Source organism: Eulemur rufifrons, chromosome 16 (genome assembly GCF_041146395.1).
Source record: "Eulemur rufifrons isolate Redbay chromosome 16, OSU_ERuf_1, whole genome shotgun sequence".
Lineage (NCBI taxonomy): Eukaryota > Metazoa > Chordata > Mammalia > Primates > Lemuridae > Eulemur > Eulemur rufifrons.
In genome coordinates, this window is record NC_090998.1 from 76,360,191 (window position 1) to 76,382,916 (window position 22,726).

General features: G+C 35.8%; 1 protein-coding gene across 2 annotated transcripts; it reads right to left on the reverse strand.

The window, feature by feature from the left end:
• Positions 1-1,533: 1,533 nt before the first annotated feature.
• Positions 1,534-22,590, reverse strand: IKBIP (IKBKB interacting protein). 2 transcript variants are annotated; one of them, XM_069490519.1, is made up of 3 exons: positions 22,178-22,590; positions 16,053-16,170; positions 1,534-2,358 (listed from the first exon to the last, which is right to left on the reverse strand). In XM_069490519.1, the coding sequence occupies exons 1-3, from the start codon at positions 22,351-22,353 to the stop codon at positions 1,603-1,605; spliced, it is 1,050 nt and encodes a 349-aa protein (XP_069346620.1). In that variant the 5' UTR covers positions 22,354-22,590; the 3' UTR covers positions 1,534-1,602. The 2 variants fall into 2 exon arrangements, with proteins under 2 accessions (XP_069346620.1, XP_069346619.1); XM_069490518.1 differs by lacking the exon at positions 1,534-2,358 and adding an exon at positions 10,706-11,571.
• Positions 22,591-22,726: the final 136 nt, after the last annotated feature.

The window sequence follows — 22,726 nt, forward strand, 5'->3', positions numbered from 1 at the left end:
AGAATCCTAATACTCCAGGCAAACACTGATCTATTTTCTCTATATAGTTTGGATTTTCTAGCATTTTATATAATTGGAATTGCTAATGTTGTTTTAAATGTTAGAATCTCCTTCTCTAGTTTGGCTGTTTCTGGTCACATCATCATCACACATGAGTTGTGCTGCTTTAAGGCAGAGCCTCCGTTTGGGCTTGGCAAGCCCCCTGTGATCCATACCATCCCCCAAAAATTCTACTCAGATGCACTTCCCTACTCCATTTTAGGTAAACTACTTGCGATGGTCTGAATGTTTGTGTCTCCCCCAAATTCATACGTTCAGATCTTAGGTGAGGCATTTGGGAGGTGATTAGGATATGAGGGAGAGGAACCCTTATGAATTTGATTTGTGCCCTTATAAAAGAGGCCCCACAGAGGGTTGGTTGAGTTCAGGAATTCGACGTTATGGTGAGCTGTGACTGTGCCACTGCACTTCAGCCTGGGCAACAAAGACCCCATCTCTAAAAACATAAAAAAAAAAAAAAAAAAGAAGTCGTAGAGAGTTGTCTTGCCCCTTCTACCATATGAGGACACAGCTAGAAGTTGCTATGAACTGGGAAGCAGGCCCTCTAGACGCTGAATCCATCAGGCACCTTGATCCAGACTTCCCAGCCTCTAGAACAGTGAGAAATAAGTTTCTGTTGTTTACAGGCTACCAAAAGTTTTTGGTATTTTGTTATAGAGCAGTCCAGATAGACTAAGACACTATTGTTCCTTTCCCTGTTTCCTAAAGCCATGAAAGACCCAGAAAAGCTTACCTGTTTTTTTTCCTGCAGCTCACTGTGACTATTCTAGTTTCTCCTCCTCTAATTGGATAATGAAGGGTATAGGCCTGTCCTCTGAGGGGCAGTTCTTTAGTTAGGGCCCCAGCCATACACACTATGCTCTTTGACAGCCAGTGAGGGCAAGTGGAGATTCAGACCCTGCCCCATCTAGGTTTCCCAGTGCTAGACTGGCAGATTTTGCTTCTCCTCACTTGTGTGAGTGTGTGTGTTTGTGCGTGTGTGTGTCTGTGTGTAAGGGCATGTATATTGGGGGGATGGATAAGTTTCTTGCTATATAAAGTTGCGAGTATAGGTTTTAGCATATTTATTTTGGAAAATAAAGTATTCAAGCTGTTTAAAAATTTTACTTTTGGCCAGGTATGGTGGCTCACACCTGTAATCCTAGTGTTCTGGGAGGCCAAGGTGGGAGGATTGCTTGGGCTCAGGAGTTTGAGGCCAGCCTGAGCAAGAGCAAGACCCTATCTCTACTAATAATAGAAAAATTAGCTGGGCATCATGGCATGCACCTGTAGTTTCTGGTACTCGGGAGGCTGAGATGCGAGGATCTCTTGAGCCCAGGAGTTTGAGGTTCCAGTGAACTATGATGATACCACTACACTCTACCTGGGGTGACAGAGTGAGACTCTATCTCAAAAAATATATATATTTTTGCTGTAAAAAATAGAATCAAATACAAAATGGTATTTACTCCAAAATGTCATTATTTCTGATTTACCAGTCTTTTTATAACATAAGTGATCCCATTTTTTAAAAAATGTTACCCTAGTCTAAACAACATCAAACTAATCTATATCTGAAATATGTGTTATTTCATCTTTAATATCCTTAATCTCAGCTTGGACTATTGTTAAATTAGATATTTTCTCATTTAGGAAAGTAATTTCTTTCTCTCTTTGTAGTAAATCGGTAACCAATCTCCCAATGCGTAGTGTTAAGTCATTTACCAACGGTTCCAAACGGGAAAAGTCCTTCTTCAGGTTATACACCTTTGGTTTGAGATCATTTGCAAAAGCCACTGTCTTCAGAACTTTTGCTCTGTCACCTTCTAAGCTTAAAAATCTATCTGTGTGCTTGTCAAAATCACTCTTGAGCTCAGTTAATGTCTTCTTAACAGAGTTAATTCTTTGTGAATTTTCAGATGCTGTTTTTCGGAGCATTGCTGTTCGGTCAATGCTGCTTGAAAGAAGATCACCTATGTTTTTTACTGTATTTTCTTCTACTTTTTCTATTTTATTTTCTAGTTGTTGTACAGATTCTGTCAATGATGTTACATCAGTTACTAAACCTGAAATACGTCGTATATCTGTTTTTACAGTTGCAATCTTGAGACCAACATCTTTTGCCAAGGAAGTTGTACTCTGGTCTACTTTTATAATGTTTTGAGAAAGAGTTGTCAAGTTGTTGTTCAATATATCCTGTTTTTCAGTTATGCTGTTGGCCCAAGTTTTTACCTCATAAATTTCTTCCTGTAGATGCTTTAGATGAGTAATTATTTGAAAAGACTTCAATTGTTCCATGACAGCTTCAGATTTCTGACACTATAAGAAAATATAATATCACAATGATTAAATTTATTGACAGCTTAACATTTAAAATTCAACTTAAATTTTATGTTTGTTTTTTTTTTTAACTAAAACTTTGCTGCACTTTTGGAAAGTATATGGTAAAAGATGGCTTTAAAAGCAAAAGCCTTTAGAACAATTTGAGTATATTACTAATGAATAAGAAGAAAAACATTAAGGAAATTTCATAGTATGTGACTGGAAATTAAATTTTTTCAGTTATTTTTGTACAAGTGGTTCTCTGTACAGTAACAAAATGAGCTAAATGAGACAGTGATGTTTTTTTTCAGTTCCTGGAGAAGGGATGAGGAAGTCTCCTCTAGGTGAACTTTGGTAAATTTGAGCGGTGAGACAAGGCAGCATAACTTCTTTTTATTTCCAGCTTCCTCTTTTTTTTAATTTCAGAATATTAAGGTGGTACAAATATTTTGGTTACATGAATTGCTTTTGTAAAGGTTTTGTACAAAGTTATAAGTGCATCTACCCAGATAGTGTGCATTGTACCCATATAACTTTTTTCCAGCTTTATTGATGCACAATTGACAAATAAAATTATATATATTTATGTACATATGGTATACAATGTGATGTTTTGATGTCTATACATTGCAAAATGATTAAATCAAGCTAATTACTATATCCATCACCTCACACTTTTTTTTTTGCAGTGAGAAAATTTCAGAGCTACTCTTTTAGCAATTTCCAAGCATACACTATTATTAACTATAGTCACCATGCTATACAATAGATCATCAGAATTTATTCATTCTAACTGAAACATTGTACTCTTTGACCAGCATCTCTCCATCCTGAATCCTGCCCCCTCCAGCCCCTGGAAACCGCCATTCTACTCTCTGCTTCTATTAGTTTGACTTTTTAATTTCAGATTCCACATATAAGTGAGACCATGAAGTGTTTGTCTTTCTGTAGCCCTGGCTTATTTCACTTAGCATAATATCCTCTAGGTTCATCCATGTAGTCACTAATAACAGGATTTCCTTCTTTTTAAGGCTGAATAGAATTCCATTGTGTGTGCATGTGTATGTGTATGTGTGTGTAACCATTTTATTTTCTTTATCCATTCATCTCTTGATGGACACTCAGGCTGATTCTGTATATCTTGGCTACTGGAAACAATGCTGCAATGAATATGGGGGTGCAGATAACTCTTTGACATATTGATTTCATCTCTTTTGTATATATACCCAGAAGTGGGATTGCCAGATCATATGGTAGTTCTATTTTTAAGTTTTTGAGGAACCTCCATACTGTCTTCCATAATGGCTATACAAATTTACATTCCCATCAGCAGTGTACAAGAGTTCCCTTTTCTCCACACCCTCATCAACATTTGTTATCTTTTGGTTTTTTGATAATAGACATTCTAAATGGTGTGAGGTGATATGATTATGGTTTAAATTTTTCATTTCCCTGGTGATTAGTGATGTTGAGCATTTTTTCATATACCTGCTGGCCATTTATTTATATGTCTTCTTTTGAGAAACATCTATTCAGGCCCATTGCTTATTGTTTAATCAGGTTGTTTTCTTGCTATTGAGTTGTTTGAGTTCCTTATATATTTTGGATATTAAGGCCTTATCAGATGTATGGTTTGCAAATATTTTCTTCCACTCCTTAGGTTCTCTCTTCACTCTATTGATTGTTTCCTTTGCTGTATGGAAGGTTTTTAGTTTGATGCAGTCCCATTTGTCTATTTTTGTTTCTGTTTCTTGTGCTTTTGGGGTTATATCCAAAAAATCTTTGCAAAGACTGTCATGAAGCTTTTTCCTCATGTTGTCTCCCAGTTTTTACAGTTCATGATCTTACATTTAAGTTGCTAATTCATTTTTAGTTGACTTTTGGAAGTGGTGTGAGATAAGAGTCCAATTTCTTTCTCTTGCATGTGGATATCCAGTTTTCCCAACACCATTTATTAAAGAAACTGTCCTTTCCCCATTGTGTTCTTGGCATTTTTGCTGAAAATAATTTGAACCTATACACGTGGATTTATTTCTGGGTTCTCTTTCTGTTCCCCTGGTCTGCGGGTCTTGTTTAATGCCAGTATCATGCTATTTTGATTACTATAGCTTTGTAGAATATTTTGAGATCAGGTGGTTTGATGCCTCTAGCTTTGCTCTTTTTGTTTAAGATTACTTTTGGCTATCTGGGGTCTAAGACAACTACAAACACACTTGTTTGTAGTTATAACAAGTGCTAGAATGAAGGGACCAATGTCTATGTTTTATTAGAGTATTACTTTTATGAATAATTTTCTGTGGTATCTATCTGTAAAAACTTGAATAATTCAACTAACTCTCAAATTTCTAGTATGTTATTAGACATGTCAAGTGTGAGGGGCATAAAGATGAGTATAACTTGAGTGGTGGTCTCAACTCTGTTTAGTAGAGAAGATAGGTATACAAAAAACTTATTTCCAAGGTTCTAAAATTCTATGATTCCAAATACAGGTGATTTTCAACTTTTGTATGTTTCAAAGCTATCCTTCTTTCCTAGAATACATTGTATACTGATATCTCTAAATTTATGTCTTAGTTTAACTTGGACACATTAGCTGATGAATATTTTGAGCCACCCAACTTTCTTGCAAGATTTCAAGTTGTTATTTTTGTTGTGGTTTGTGGTAATGGGGGTGGGTGTGGGTGTGCATACCTATATGGTAGTGTTGGGGAAGTTGAACATTTTATTGTATCTTAAAAGTTTGAGATTTTATTGCATTGTGCCATTAGTTAATAAAATGAAGAGGGAGAGGAAAAATTAAACTGATCATAGTAATAAGATGGGTAGGTCTCAAACAATATAAAGTTGAAAATTAAAACAAAGATGGGAGTTGCCAGGTAAGACTATTTAGCTTCAACCAGAAGATTAACCTAAGCCTGTGGACTGTGTGCCCAATCATGAAGAAAAATAAATTAAGCAACGAATGTAAAATAGCTGGAAATACATTGTCAACCTGTACCCAAACACAGAGATACAGTGATTACTCTGGAAAAAAAATCCCATTTATAATGTGCAAGTCAATCATTTGACTTTCACACATTTAACTTTCAGCTTGTTTTCTAGGGAAGCACTATGTTTCAAAGTAGGAAATTGTCTATAGTGTCCTACAAACCATCAAAACCAGTTTGATTAAACATTTACTGTACCATATATATAGTACGTGCTGGTGTGATCAAGAACAGTCTCTGCTTTCACGGAGTTTATAGTTTAATTTGGGAAACAATATCAATATATGGATTATTTAAAAAGCAGAAAAGAAGGAATAAGAAAATAAATATGGCTGGGTGCACTGGTGCATGCCTGTAGTCCCAGCTACTCAGAAGGCTGAGACAGGAGCACTGCTTGCGCCCAGGAGTTCCAGGCTGTAGTATACTATGATCATGCTTGTGAATAACCAGTGCACTCCAGCCTGGGTAGCACAGTGAGACTCTGTCTCTAGAAAAGATAAAAATAAAAATAAAAGCAGAAAATATGCATATTATAAAACATTTTTACAAACTAAAATATGCAGTTTAAAGACTTCAAGTTTTTTCTAAATAATTGTGTATTTCTCCAGTTTTTTAACAAATTTTCTTAAATTGTATCAGGCTTACTCAATTCATATTAACCTTTTAAGAGTATTTTGGTTAGCTTAAATTTAACATTATTCAATGCAAATAAAAATATAGTATCTTCAGAATAGTATTTTGATGGCAGCATTAAAAAGGAGCAGCTATATAGTTGCAAAAGAATTACAATGAACTGCTGAAATGGGGCAGAATACTTAATTCAAAGTAGCAACTCACCCTCCTCACCCCATCATATATGCTTGATTTCAAAATATATTTTATTTTATTAATTTTTTAATTTATTTTTTTGAGACACAGTCTCACTCAGGCTAGAGTGCCCAGGCTAGAGTGCCGTGGCATCAGCCTAGCTCACAGCAACCTAAAACTCATCTTCTTGCCTCAGCCTCCTGCGTAGCTGAGACTACAGACATGTGCCACCACACCAGGCTAATTTTTACTATTTTTAGGAGAGACGGGGTCTCACTCTTGCTCAGTCTGGTCAAAGTATGTTTTAGGATTTTTCTCTTCAATAGCTTTATGCTTCATTAAGTATTGTTGGAGGAGGTGGCCCCAAATGTGTTTCTGGTAGAGAGTTAGCTTGTGAAAATATAACTGGGTATGACAGTAAGGAGTAGCCACAAAAAGGAAGGAAATCAAGTAGTGATTGCAAAATCACCTTTTATTTTTAAGGAGAAAGTTTTGCAACACAGTGTATTTGCTGAAACAGAGTCTCCCAAGGGGGAAAGGAGAAGATGGCTTACTTTCATTTATTTCATTACTAGGTTATCATTTATTAATGTATCTACACTGGTAGAGTAAATGTAGCTTAATAGCATTACACAATTAAGACACCTCGGAAAAAGCTTAGCTTATCCTTAGAAGGATCAGAATCATTAGGAAGAAGCTGCTAGTAAACCTCTTTCTTTGTTTCACTTGGTAGTTTATAAAGGCAATTTATGAATTTCTGTTGATCTTTACTAAAACACAAACTCAATATAGTGTGGTAATAGTCTAGAAATTGTTATATTGAATTATTTTAAAAAATTGCTTAGGGCTTGTTTAAGCTATTTGCCTAGGGTGGATGGAAAAGTTAGAGAATATATCAGTAGCTCAAAAGATTACTTGAGTGATCTGAATATTTACCACATATCTATCACGAATGCAAGGTACTAAGCTAGATGCAATCTTGTAATGTTAAATACTGCCTGGATCTATAAGCACAGTGACATGGTTCAAGAAAATCATTTCTAGTTCCAATCTGCTTTCCAAAAACTTTGCTAACGTATCTTTGAATGCTACAAATGGGCCTGGACATTTTATTGATCTCTACAATTTAAAACCACTTAAAGCCAGAAGGGATCTTAGGAATTATTGAGGTAAAATTCTCTCATTTTACTATATGAAAACCAAGTAAAATATAGCATCCAAGAAAACACAGTGTCAAAACCTAGATTACAAAATTCCAGCCTAGGGTTCTTCACTCCTGCTTTTCCACTCTTCCCCAACATTTTTGATTCCTTCTCATGCTAAAGGCCCAAACAATTTTAGAGCACAGCTACAGCTTTTGAGGGAATCATAGTCTAGTTTCATGGCAACATGGTAAAGCACACATTTGGCTGAGTTATTGCTTTTTGAATTCTCAAGATAATTCTACTGACAGCAGCAGATTTCTTGTGATTTTTTTTTCTCCCCTAGTTAACATCAGCAGGTTGCATTGTTTGGTGGGAGGTCCTCGGCCTCTGGAGCTGGAGGCCAGTAGCGTGATTGCAAGATTCCTAATCTTGCTAAGCCTTGATTTCCTTATTTGTAAAATGGGTCTAACAGCAAAGCTGTTGTGAGGATTAGGGCTAACACATGTAAAATGCCTACCATAAACACTGGCACAAGGTTGGTAGTCAATATATGCAGCTGTTAAGATGATGATGATGAATGAAAATATCCTAGAAATATTTGGTACAAAATAGGTGCCAAAATATAAGTTCTCTCCTTCCCTGCTGGGTAAAGCTATGATATAGCATTTTTAATTTGTACTAAATTAACAGTGTATAGCTGAACTGAAATGAACAGATGCTGGAAGAATTTGCTTTTGTCAACTGTGCAAATATGAGATAAATCTATAGAGAAATGAGACTTTTTTGGGGGGGCAAGTCTGGTGAATTTATAGCATTATTGTATGACATATCAAACTTTGATCAAGATTATATTTTTTTATTTTATTTTATTTTATTTTTTTTTGAGACAGAGTCTCACTCTGTTGCCCGGGCTAGAGTGAGTGCCGTGGCTTCAGCCTAGCTCACAGCAACCTCAAACTCCTGGGCTCAAGCGATCCTCCTGCCTCAGCCTCCCGAGTAGCTGGGACTACAGGCATGCGCCACCATGCCCGGCTAATTTTTTGTATATATATATTTTAGTTGTCCATATAATTTCTTTCTATTTTTAGTAGAGACGGGGTCTCACTCTTGCTCAGGCTGGTCTCGAACTCCTGACCTCGAGCGATCCACCCGCCTCGGCCTCCCAGAGTGCTAGGATTACAGGCGTGAGCCACCGTGCCCGGCCGATCAAGATTATAGAGTCATATAAAAGTCTACAATTAGTTTGAGACTAAAAAATAATATTATTAGCTCTGTATCTTACAGATTTAGTTTTCTATGAAGCCATACAGGCTAACAAATCAACATTTTTCATTATAAAATTTAAAAGTACACAGCTTCCAATCATTAGGCAAAATTTAAGGAAATATTATAAATATTTTTAAACTTTACATCCAAAAGTTTAAAAATAGTTAGATGTTTATTTCATAAAACCGATTTAAGATTTTTTTTAAAACAAATGGACCCAGTATTCTCTATAAGAAATTAATTTATATAAAATTTATCAATTACAAAGATATAAATATTGGTAATTTTCGATGAAGAAAAGACTAACAATGTAATTTAATATTTAATTTGCAGGGAAGTTGTTGAAATTTTAAGCATCTGTGTTAAATAAAAGAATGGAAGAAACAGAGGAAGACAAATTAAGTATATCTAAATCTAATGATGATTTTTAATAGAAGAACATTAGTAAAGGAACATATACACAGAGTATATATATATATATATATATATACACACACACACACACACACACGTATAAATATACTTCAATAGTTTTCATATGTAATATTTTTAGAAGCTCAGTTTTTGTTTTCTTTGTGTCATAGAGCACAGTGGCCACCTTGTTTCCATTTACTTTCAGTAACCATTACCATGACATACATAAGTTCATAATAAAGTTGTATGAAATCTGATCAGCAAAAAAAAAAAAAATGATTTAAAAGTGGAGAGTACAAGAGAGCACATCTGCCCTGACAGGATGGAGGTTGAAACAACAAAGTTTCAGCTAACTTTATAACCTATTTTATTAGCGCTAAACTAAAAGTAAACAAACAGAATTTTGTCAGTGCACATAGATAAGAACTTACACATTCAGAAGCCAAGAAATATAATGTCAAAATAACAAAAATTAATGCTATGCCTTAATAGTAGCACTCTTCAAGCTTATTTTTATAACTGTGGCTATCTACCATAGGCACTCAAACTTGTTTGGGATTTCTCCAAAAACTTGCATATTTACATAATGAAACTATCTGACAACAACTGTCTTTTGTAACTGACTGCTTTCAAGTTCTTTGTGTTTAATTCCACTGAAATTGAATTATAAAACTGGGATGGTTATTGGCAAGTAAGAAAAGTACTTCCATATGCAGTTGGCAATATTATATTATTTTGAATAAAATGAAATCAATATGTAAAACAAATTTATTTCAGTAGTTTAAGAAACCTTTAAAATGATATACTTTTAACATAATTATTAATGTCATTTATCATTATGCTTTTTTCTCTCCTTAAAGTAGGCCACAGGTTTATTGGTGCATTTCTATTGTAAGTAGACTAATTTATCTAGAGATTGTATATCTAGCAAACTCAAGAGTGTAAACACAGTTAGAATTAAAAAAAAAAGCGCCCAGATATACAAAGATATTACAAAGGTTCGTATTTCAAAGTATACACACATAATTCATAGGAAAGGCCTTAAATTAGAAGATATTTACTTGTATTTTAAAATTCTTACAAGTATATGTAACACAGTTCAGAACCTTAACAAAAAGTAAAACATTTCCCAGGCTTCATAGCTTTCAGAAAGTGCATATTAATTCATAGCAAAGGCCCCAGGCTCTCCCTCAGGCATGTTATCTTTTATTTTAGACAAAATTCTTATGAACTTGGTTGTCTGGATTCTTAACCTGCGGTGAATTACAAAGGAAAGTGAAGAATTGGCTTAGGCAGGGACATTACCAACCAACCTGACGGTAAGATTGCATGGCAGAAAAGGCATGAAACAAAGGTTTGAAAAACAGCAAACTAGGGTCATTTAGTGAAGTGGTAAACACTCTTCATCAGTTCCTAGAGACATCAATATATTTGGGTCCAATATAACAGGCGAGTTTCATAATGATGTCCATGAATTATTAGAAAAACATTTAAAAATATTAAATATCTTGCTTTAAAAATAGAGAAATATATGTTTTGGAACTGTTTCTATTTAGAATGGTTAAAATAGAATAAAGTTTTAGTGTTTAAAAAGATAAGCTTTGATTATATGAGTAATCCATTTGTGTGGACATCTCATTTATTTCCTAATAATGTAGGATAAAGTGAGGCATATCAAAACAAAGTAACTCAAAACCGCGGAACTAATCAATTTATGTATAATAATATGATTCATCAGAATAAATGTAGTGAATTTAAAAATCACCATCAATTCCTTTATTTTCTAGATTATATTCTTCTAAAGTTCCCTTTTCTCTTATACTTGAATATGCTATAAAATCGTGAACTTTTCCTTTGAGAACATCCAGTTCATTCTGCATCTTTAATATGCTATTATCATATTGAATTCCTTCAAGGATTTTCTGCATCTCCATTATTTCAGACACTGCTCTCAGCATATCATCTTCCATATTAAACATCTGCATAGTCAAGTCTTCCATTTTCTTTTCTGTTCCTATCAGATCCTGAGAGACTTTGAGAACAGAGCGAATAGCACTTTCAATTGTTGGTAAATGTGTCTTGCATTCTTCAACTTTGGGCTCATAGTTGGAAAGTTTATTAGTCAGATCTTCGTCTCTGGCAAAGAGAGCATGCTGTTCCTCTTCTAACTTTTTAACTGTTTTAGTATCAGATCCAAGCTGCTCCTCTACTCGCAGGAGATCTTCTTCTTCTTGTCTTTTTACTGTTCTAATATTTCTTAGTGTGCTATCTTCCAAATCTTTCAGCCGCTCAGTGAGCAATTTTATTCCTTGTTCAGCTGAATTAATTTGGACAGTAACTTGAGAATGTATATGTTTTGCTTCTGATTTGAAAATGTCTGTATTAACATTCATTTCTTCTAGGCTTCTCTTCCAGAAATCAGTAATATTCTGGAATTTCTCATTAAGGTTTTGCATCTTTTGAGTGAGCATCTCTTCACTATTTTGAATGTCATGAATGATACTTTGGAGGCTGGATACTTCCTGCTCAAACTGGGTCATCAAAGACATGGATGATGTAGCTTCCTGCAGGATACTTTCAGTAGACTCAAGCTGCATTTATAACACAAAACAATTCCCAAGGCTACTTAATAATTTTTGTATTAGAGAAACACACTTTAATAATCAGGAGCATAACACATGCCAAGTTCAAATTCTGAAGATGTCTAAAATATCCAAGTCAGAATCATACTGACAAAAACATTTATTACTTTAATAGTTGTTTTCACAAATTTAATAGATTAGCCCTATGTCAGAAAAATATACACCTGAACATATAATCCTAGATATTTTACATTTTCATGGAGGCACATTTGAGAGAAAAATTATGTTAAAGAAGCTTGAAGTATTTCACAATTTTCTCTTTTTTATTCCAATGGAAAGAAACTTAGATGTCATTTTTTGGTTATTTGGCTTTTTAGAAACTGCAACTTAGTATAAAATTTGTTATCTTTCTTAAATGCTATTACTCTGAAAGAGTTTCTGCCTGAAAAAAAATTTTTTGACCAACCTCTTACAGAGAAGGTACTAGAATCAGATCTCACAGATACAAAGGCAAAAATGAATAAAACCTCCCCTTCAGTTTATTGTGATAAATCAAATCAAATAGTAAAGTGTTCTAAGTGTTCTAAATATCTGTAAATTGTTGTAGGCCCCTGATACCTCCTAATATGTAACTGAAATAAAGGCCATGTCATGGACCTCTTTTAGTCTACACTCAAATACAGAAAACAGCTTTAGAGACTATGGGAAGATCTAGAAATGATCATTAATTTATCAAATGTTTTCAGTCTCGTATGGAAGATATAATACTCAACAAGACATAGTTCTACCCTTAAACTGCTTAGTTTAATTGGGGAGAAATACAAATTTGTATGTGCTATGACCAGGGAAAAGCTATAGAAGCACTTGGGTGGAGACCCAACCCAGACTTCAATGATCAAGGAAAATATTCTGGGAATATCATCTAATATTTGCTTCTAGTCACTTCCTCTCTGAATCATCCTACATACTACCACCAGATTAAGCTTTTAAAAACTGCTATGTATATCATGGTATACTGTTAAAAAATCTTTGATGTTTCCTATACTTCTAGGATGAAGTCCCAAATTCTATAACCTCTCCCTAGGCTATTCTCTCCTCTTTACTTAGTTAAGTTCTGTCCTTACTTCAATGCTCAGATTGGATCTTAGCTCCTCAGCACAGCACTCTTCCACAGCCCTAGCTCTGACAGCCTGAACTCCTGAAGCACCTATTATATTATGTATTTGCCACATATTTGGCACTTAGCATATATAATTCAAAAATTTTAAGTGTTTACCCTGTGCTAGACCTTGTGCTAGACACTGGATATAAAATATAAATATAACATAGTCCCTGATTTCACAGGGGAGATAGTGTTTTGCTTTTCTCTTTTTTTCTCCTACTCCCTTCATAGATAGTGTTTTGGATCTTCTACAACATATATTCTAGAGTCCCAATAAGATCTATTGGGTGTCCACTGTGAGCTAGTTCCATTATTAGGTGCTAGGGAAATAAAGATAAAAAATGCAGTGTTTGCTCTAATGAGGAGTAAGGGAGACTAACAACAAACAAAATCACAAATAGATTACAGTTAGTATCATGACACAATTAGTACAGGGGGCAGTGGATGCTTAGAGGAGAGAGATGAAGTCAGGAGGACAATGAGGAAAGGCTTAGAAGTGACTCTGAAATCTAACTTATTAACAGTCTGATGAGTTAGCCAGGTGATGAAGATGTGAAAGCTTCTAAATTCCTTAGGGAAGAGACCATGTCTTTTGCCTTTTTGTAGCCCCCACATTTCAGAGTACAAAGAATTCATTTGATGTCTAGGAAGAAGAATGGCTTTAAGTCTTCTGGGCCCACCCCAATGAAGACCCAAAGCAGTTCCAGGTGATAGGTGGGAACAGACTGTAACAGTACTAATATAACACCACTCTGAAATGCTGTTTAAAAATTATTTTTAATGTACACACGTAGCCACATAAACTCTTTTAAAAACTAATTCTGGGCCGGGCACGGTGGCTCATGCCTGTAATCCTAACACTCTGGGAAGCTGAGGTGGGAGGATCACTCGAGGTCAGGAGTTCGAGACCAGCCTGAGCAAGAGTGAGACCCCGTCTCTACTAAAAATAGAAAGAAATTATATGGACAGCATAATATATATATAGAAAAAATTAGCCGGGAATGGTGGCACATGCCTGTAGTCCCAGCTACTCGGGAGGCTGAAGCAGGAGGATTGCTTGAGCCCAGGAGTTTGAGGTTGCTGTGAGATAGGCTGACGCCACGGCACTCTAGCTCAGGCAACAGAGCGAGACTCTGTCTCAAAAATAAAACAAAAAAACGAATTCTGAGAAATACTTGTTCATTGGTAATACAGTTAGATTGTTTTACTAGCAGTATTTTGAATTTTTATTTTTAATTATTATGGGTACACAATAGTTATATATCTTTATAGGGTACATGTGATGTTTTGACACAGGTATACAATGTGAATCAGGGTAATTGGAGTATTCATCACCTCAGGCATTTATCATTTCCTTGTGTTAGGAACATTTCAATTCCACTCTTTCAGTTATTTTAAAGTATACTCTAACTTATTGATTATAGTCACTTTGTTGACTAGCAGTATTTTAAAGAGGCAAACTTATCTTCACCTAAGGTAGTTCCTCGTTTAGGCTGTTCACCAGAGCATCCCTGTAATCTGAAGACAGTTCACTTCAGGTAGTACAAGATCAACTTTTCAGGATAATAAACCTCAAGATTTATTCTGCAAATATTTGGTAACTGGTATACCACAGTAACTAGCATTTATGGGTACATTCTAATAGTTTTTCATTTTCTTAAAAAACAGCTAATACCTTGAATTTATTAGTGCTTGAATGTTTGCAAAGAATTTGTATATATACTAAATCCTTACTTAACATCATTGATAGGTTCTTGGAAACTACAACTTTACGCTAAATGACAAAACCAATTGTTTTTGCATCAACATTATAACGAAAGGACATTGATCAAAATGATGTTGTTCAAGGACCTGCTGTGTGTCATCCCACTCAAGTCACAGTTTCTAAGTACTTGCTGACAACATTAAGGACTTTTATCTGATCCTTATAAAAATCTTATTTCTCATTTAATAAATGATGAAATAGAGGCCAAGAGAAGTTCAAGTGATTTGCCCAGGGTCACACAGTTGTGATGAGAGCCCACATCTAGCTATTTTTCCCTCCTACTGCATTATGCTGGCCTTGAAGGCCAGTATTGTGAAAGGCTGTGCTCATTAAATTACTCTCAGGGCAAACTAGGAGAGAAAGAGCTATGAAAAGATTGAATATTTCTTGGATTCTATGATAATATTTTAAAATTTGCTTCAAAAGCATTTTAATTGCCAAGAAAATTTTTCATTTAAAAAGGAAATCTAACTTTGTTCTAAATTTGTTTTTCGATAACTTTTAATTGAATATATGATGTTTCAAGCTCCTGGAATTTTTTCTATCAGTGTGTTAGAGTGCCCCCAACAACTACAACCAGATTCCAACTTGAGTCTTATGTCAAAATACCAACTCCTTTGCATCTCCTTCCCAGAAGCCCCTAAACTCACCCTCCATGGAATCCCCTGGCATGTGTGAGGGATGCTAATTTTCACCCATGGCTTTTCTTTTCTGGGGAATTATATGCTCATCCTGTGGATGAGGCTGCAGGAACTTAGACCCTCTTTTTCGTCTCTATTTTTATAATATCCTTGCCTACCCTGGTTCCAAGCACAAATCTACCTAATGACATAAAGGTTTAGTGAATGAATAAATGAACAAATAAGGCATATTTCCCAATGATAACTTGGTCCCTAGTAATTAGATAAGGCCCACATGATGCCTTAGTGATCACAGCTGACCCTCTCCTGAGCTGTGTGGGAGTTACAAAAATGTTTGTCTCACATTTCTAAGAATCACAGTAATAATGCATCTGGTGGAAATCAGCATTGGCAACTTGAAGAAAAGCAACACAGACATGGTGTTATTTAATTTTCATTAGAACTCTTATGTGGCTATAGGATCAGTATTTACTTTTAGGCTAGTCATTCTTACATGCATACGCATATATCCTTAAAATGTGGAAAGGAAAAAAATTGATCTTTTCCCAATAAGTGCTGTTTATATCCTAATTTTATATCTAAAGATCAACCATATTTTCAATGCTCTAGATACTGATACTTAAGTAGAAAATTAATATCATGCCCATATGAACATATTGGCCTTTTTCAACAACAGAAACTGTTATATGAATATAAAAAACTTTAGTTAGCCTAATGATCATTAATGATTTGCATATCTTTCAAAATGCAATATTAGTCTAAATTGGATCAGAAGGAGAATGCCAAGAGGTAGGAAGACCAATGAGAGTTAAAATATAAAGGTCTAAGAGGCAGGAAGAAAGACGTTCTGAGCTGGGATAGCAGAATGATAGTAGGGAAATAAAATGGACAAATCTCCCCAGATAAATCAATTAATGATTACCTTTTCTGAAATTAAAGTGATTTTACTTTGAAGTCCTTGGAACTCGTTGCTTTTTATTTTCAGTAACTGGTATTGGTTTTCCACCTTTGCAAACTTTTCTGACTGCTGAAATACAAACCTGGAAAAGAAAAAAAAATCACTAATGCCTAATTCATAGTCATTTAAACCTAAATTTCAGAGGAGTATTATACCCACTTCTGGTAAGAACAACATAAACTCAGGTACAGATAAGCTGCAGCTTTTGTTAGTTTGCATCAACAAACATGCAGGTAGCCTACAATGTGGTAGGTATCAGTTTAGCTCATGCAAAGATGAGTAAAACACTCCCCTTGTCCGCAGTTCACAGCCCATTAAGACAGTGTTATATCTGTGATAGATGCATGCACAAGAAATATTTTAGAGGAAGACATGGCGAACAATTTAATTTAGAATGAGATCTCTGATCTCTACTATTTTTCTGAAGGCCATATTTGGGCAATAAAAGAACAGTGTTTTTATGTTGAAATATAGGATAAATAAGAGTTACCTTTAAAAGTATTTTAAGACTAAAATGCAGAAGAGTAGACTAATGAAAATCAGTGGGGTGGGAGGAAGAGAGAGATGATAGTGACTAGAAGTTGCAAAATAACAGCAGGGTTATAAAAAAAAAAAGGTATGAAAACAAGAGGGCCACTGTCAAAGTCACAACAGGACACATGCAATGCAGGGTATATAAACTCAATTGGTTATACTCAACAATATGACTCATATAGGTATACTTTAGATGTCATTCTAAAATTAGAGTTTATTCTTCATCTGGTAAACAGTAAAGAGTACAAGTATAAAAAAGCTGCCCCAATCTTTAAAACAATAAATCAACATCTGTTTGTACACGATTTAAATGACTAAGCACAAAAGAAATGCCTTGGATTTAATACCATTTTGTGTATCTACTTTAACTCAATTCTTCAGGCTTAGAAAAAAACAGCAATTGAAATTCTTTGTACATTGAATCATCAAAAAGCCCAATGGAGCAGAACCATGACAAGCGCCTGCCTAAATCACAGTACCTAGACCAGTAGTTCAAAAGTTTCACTGCATATTGTAATCACCTCACAGCTTTAACAAAGTCTATGCCTGGGTCCCACCTACAAAGATTCTGACTTAGATGGTCTGGGATGTGGCTTGGATGTTGGAAATTGTAACAGTTTCCCAAGTAATCTGAGTATACAACCAAGCTGGGAACCATTAATTGACCATGTTTGGTAAAATTCATTTCCACAGAAAGACAAATATCTAAAGATCCCAAAGCTTAGTGGAAAGTTGAAAGACTTTTCTAAGTGCAGCTATCTGAGCTTTGTGCACTTTTGCAAAAGTGCTGATGTTTTGAACTCATAAATGGCATCATTAGGCTGTTGCTGAAAAACTGTCCAAAGCTAAAATAGATTTTTTGCTTTTTAATCAAATATTTACAATGTTAGATGAAATATTGGTTTCATGATGCTGGTTAATGTCTATCATATGAGATAATTATAATTCCAATTAGTCCAGATTGACTTTTCTCCTGTGTGCTAATTAATAGGAACTTTTAAAACTTCTGGTTATTAGAAAACACTATTATCCTAATTTTCAAAGATGGATGGGTAAACATAATTCTTTTTTTATTTTTGGCTTTTAAGATTTTTTTTTTTTCAGAGTATAGGCATATCTGAGATCAGTAGATAGAGAACAAAGAGAGAGAGAGCAGCCTAAAAAAAAAGTTAATTTCAGGGACTAGTTTTATCATCCATTACTCCATAGTGTTACATCATGAATTTATACTACAGATCAGCAAGTTTATTCCGAATGACATTGTTATTATAAAAGAGACTTCTGTGTGAAAGTTGATCCACTACCAAAAACACGTTATAGGACTTTTGATTTTATTAAATATCTTTAATGTTGCCTATCTCAGGGCTTTTCTTCAAATGCAAGCATTACACAAAAGCTTGAAGAAAACTATCTCATGTTAATGGAAATATCATCTCTGATTTTTTTTTGTTTAGCCTCTCCCTAAAATAAAAATTCATCCTTCCCACATATGAATAGCACATATAGAAAAAATAAGCACAAAGTTGACAGCACTAGTGATAAAAAAATGAAGTGGTCTGTATGATGCTGAAGAGTTAAAATACATTTTATTTTTTACTCATATGTGCCAGACATTATTCTAAGTGCTTTATAAATATTAATTCATTTAACATTAAGGAAGAGGATGGTTGAAAACTAAGTTTTCAAATTAGCATCCATGTTAGTGCCTAAGGTGCATTTCCTTTTTATGAGTCAGAGGCATATTCTAACAGGAGCAGTTCCCAGTATTCCCCTTTAGATGAGGGTAAAAGACAAAAAAGAGTCTGCTAAGGGGTACAGCTTCTAGTAGAAGGAAGGAAAGGACTGTAAGAAAAGGATTAGGGGTTTCTGTATTTAGAATCTTGGCCTTCTTTTTGGGATTAATATCAAAGGGAGGCAACATATAGTACTGTTTAAGTGGGTAGTTGAACTACCTTGGCGCTGTCATTTACTAGCTGTATAACCACCGTGGGCAAGTAACTTATCTTTGCTGTTCTTTCCTCAGCTGTAAAGGGAGGATAGTAATACTTTATGGGGTTGTCGATGAGATTAAATAGGTTTCAATCTGTAAAAGCTCTTAGGACAAAACACCTTAGCTATTCTCTTTAAGTACCTTGGCCCTTTCTTTTGGACTACTTTGTGCAGCTGCTCTTCCATCCCTCCTACATACCTACGGTTGTATAAAGAAGCAGAATTCCCTTCTACTTGCACTTGATAGAAACCCCAGGCCTGTTCCTCTTTGAACACTGAACATAACCCAAGTTGGGTTTATAGCAAATGAAGGATAGAATAGATGGATTAGACCACTTACAACTCGCTAAAGGAAAAGGGCTCTCTTACCATGTTTTGGGGCCTCTTCTAATTATCACACAAGTAAGACCTTGTGAAAGTGTTAGATATAGGAGAAAGGGACCCAAGCTACTTTTCGTCGAGTCCTTACGAAAGGAATCTTCCTGACTCCTTCATAATCCACTGCAGTTGATAGAAACTTCATACAGACTTAGGGCCCTGTGGTAATGAATGGTGTACCTTTCCCTGGAATGCACGATGGTAATGATGAGTGTGTGCTACCTCTGCACAGCTCCTTCAGGAACCTTAGATAGACAGCTGATTGAGGAGTTATAAATACAAGATTTCTTCTGGTTCTATTTCAACTTAATAATGAAAAAGAGGCAAACAAACCAAAAGAAGCTCTTGTTACGGATCTTCTGCAAGAAAGGAAGTTCCAAGGCCACTATTTGGGTCAGTTTCCATTTAGCCTATATTTCATACCATCTACAGCCTCATTTTTAGCACAATACCTAATGTTCAGGAAAATATTGACCATATTCCATTTTTAAAAAGCAAAGCATTTAAAGTATAATCCTATCTTTTAAATTCTACTAACAGAAAGAAAGAAGCTAGAAGTGGAGTTAGCCAAGATTTTACAGCATACATGATTTATAGAGAAAGTTATATTGGATAATAGAGAAAAAAACTGGAGTCATAGGATTTGTTTAAAGAGCTTCTTGTACATAATTATAACAAATTCTATGAAAACTTTTACCAAAGTAATTTAGAAATCTGTTGAAATTTCCAGAAGAAACTTAAAATTTTCACAATGGAATTTCCAGTTCATTAAATTTCTATATAAATAAATAAGCTTATGTGAAAGGTTTTGTGTCTTGTTTAGTAACTTCACAACTTTTTAACTTTCTAAAATTCTTCAATCCTCTTATCTGAAAATTTTCCTCAACAGTTTAGAAATGAGATATGCAAACTGACACTCAAGCCACATAGCTTGGGGCAATTGTTAGAGTCAATATTTATTGTCAAGCTGAAACAGGATGATATATCAGGACTTTGTTTAGCAGAGAGAAGATATTCAAGTAACACACTTTAAAATTTGTTATGTATTATTTCTATTTTCTTTCCAAATATGAAAGGTCTGAAGATACTGCTAGAGTGTGATGCTTTGAAATCCTCTTTGGGCAGTGGAAGAGTTCAGATTTTTTTCTTCAAACTTAATTAGACGAAGAGTAAATGGATGGATAAGCAGAGTTTAAGAGTATACACATGGGCACCCATATACACTGTTGTATAATAACAACCAGAATAGTGTCAGTGTGGTAAGCATTTAATTAAAGATAATGGGCAGACTTTTAGATGCTGAAGTATGTGTTTTAGTAGTAAAGATTTTAATGTCTTTGTTATAAATCTAGTGTACTTTTAAGTATTTTAAGATGCCAAATATTTGCTTTTTATGTGAAAAATGCTTACAAATGTCCCACTGTGATAAATTTTTATTCCCAAACTTATAAATATTTTGCTATAAATATCAAAGTATATATACTTCAATTTCTGTAGCAAAAGATTTCATAAGCACAAGAGTCAACTATTTTAATAACAAGTATAGAATCTGCCCATTTAAAAAATAATTTTTGATTCACCATTGTTTTATGATTTTCCAAAGAAACAGCACAAATTAAATCTTCTTAATGTAACTTGTTTTTGTCTTGAAAGCAATAAAGACAAAAATCAATAACAGTAAATTCCTGAGGTGAAGCATCTGCTTTTCAAGGTTTATTTCCTTAAAATTTACTTTCCTATGAGAACTTTTACCCAGGACCGTAACTAACTCCCCAATACAAAAAGGGTTTTTTCATTTACCTAAAGAAGGTTATGCATTTTAAGGCATAAGAGCAGTTTACTTACAACAGTAAATTCAGTACACTTATTCTTTTAAGATTAAAATTAAAACATTCCATATTAGTACAATAAGCAATTCCTTTTTAACGAGCATTTAATAATTTCATCTTACAACAAATCTTATTATTTTATTAACTTGGAAAAATACGAGTTGGGATTAGTCACCAGTAAAGTATAATTCCAAAAGGCCTAACTTTGAAATCTTCTAGATGTTAGTAGGGTCGCTTCTAGAATCCTATTACTCTGAGAGACTGACAACTCTCTTACTAAATACTTTAGAAGTTGGTGAAAAATGGAGGGAAATTCTATTAAAGTGAAAGTCTTATTAAAATGAAATAGATTATTCCTAAAAAAAATGATTGGAGAAAATAAAATTAGTTGTGTTCCGAGATAGTCTCACTCTATCACCCAGGCTAGAGTGTAGTGCCATCATCATAGTTTTCTGTAACCTCAAACTTCTGGGCTCAAGTGATCCTCCTGCCTCAGTCTCCTGAGTAGCTGGGACTACAGGTGTGTATCACCATATCCGGCTAATTTTTCTACATATATATATTTTTTGGTAGAGATGGGGTCTCGCCATGTTGCCCAGGCTGGTCTCAAACTCCTGGCCTCAAGTTATCCTCCCACCTCGGCCTCCCAAAGTGGTAAGATTACCGGCATGAGCCACCTCGCTCAGCCAGTAAGTTAGTTTTAGAGTTATTTCTAATATTCACTTTTCTTAATGACACCAATATATCGCTATTTAGTTTAAAAATTGTAACTGTTTAGTTTTAATTGAACCCAAACGCTATACTTTTGTAGCTTTACAGTATTAAAATTCAATCTGTAACTTAAGAAAAGACGCATGCACATCAAAATTGGAGAAATCCTCCATATTTTGCTATTATTATAACGCTGCTTTGAGATCATAACTAACTGTTTTAATTAAAGTTGCAAACGTTTCCGTTAGGCATTTATGGGGCAGGCAGGTGGGAGGCAAATACCGCACTGCGGACGGGAAGTAACAGGTTGTAACAACGTGAAAGCTCCTGACGTGTGTAGTAGGTGCTTCGTAAAGTGCGGCCGAATCTGCAGTTCTTAAGAAATGGATGACTCGTTCCCAAACCTTAGTCTCAACTCCCGTTGAGCGACAGGGTCATGCTACTAATACAGAGGACGAATGAGTTACCAGAAACGAACGAAAGAAAAAAAGAAGTTGGGCTGTGTCCTTCCTTTGGGGTTGAAGCAAAGTTAACAGAAGCCGCAAGTTTGGGGGGGTCTGAGGTTAGGGGGATGCCGAGCCGGGTGGGACCCCAAAAGCGGGTCGCACAGGAGGCGGGCCAGGGCCGGGCGGGCTCGCGTCCACTTACCAGGCCAGGCCCAGGCACGTCCCCAGCGACAGCAGGCTCAGGCCCGTCCGGGGGTCAGCCCAGACCCCACCTCCGCCGCCCCGGGCCTCGGGGCTCTTTCGGCCCTCACTTCGCTTCTCAGGCTCCGCTGGGGCTCCCTTGGGCCCCGACTTCTTCCGGCTCTTCACCTCGGACATGTCTAGAGACCCTTAGGACTACGCACCCGCAGTGGCTTCCACACCCAGGGGAAGCGGGACGTGGCCGCCTTGGCGTCCTAGGGCAGCTTCGGCGGTGACCGCGCCCCCTCACAGACTTGGCGCCGCCCAGAAACCAACGCCTTCCCTCTCCCGGTCACCCTCGCTGCTTCTTTGCGCCTCTCAGCTACCCGTTCGCTACATCCTCCAGTTGCGGCGGGCGTCAACCCCACCACCCGCTTCCTCTGCGAAATTGCCGCAAACTCGAGGAAATTGAAACTCCTGGGCGCGCGCAGGCCGCCGGGACCCGCGGTAGAGGGGCGGGGCGGGGCCGCGCGCGCCACGTCGAGCGCGCCGCCGCCTGGCCCTCCCCTCG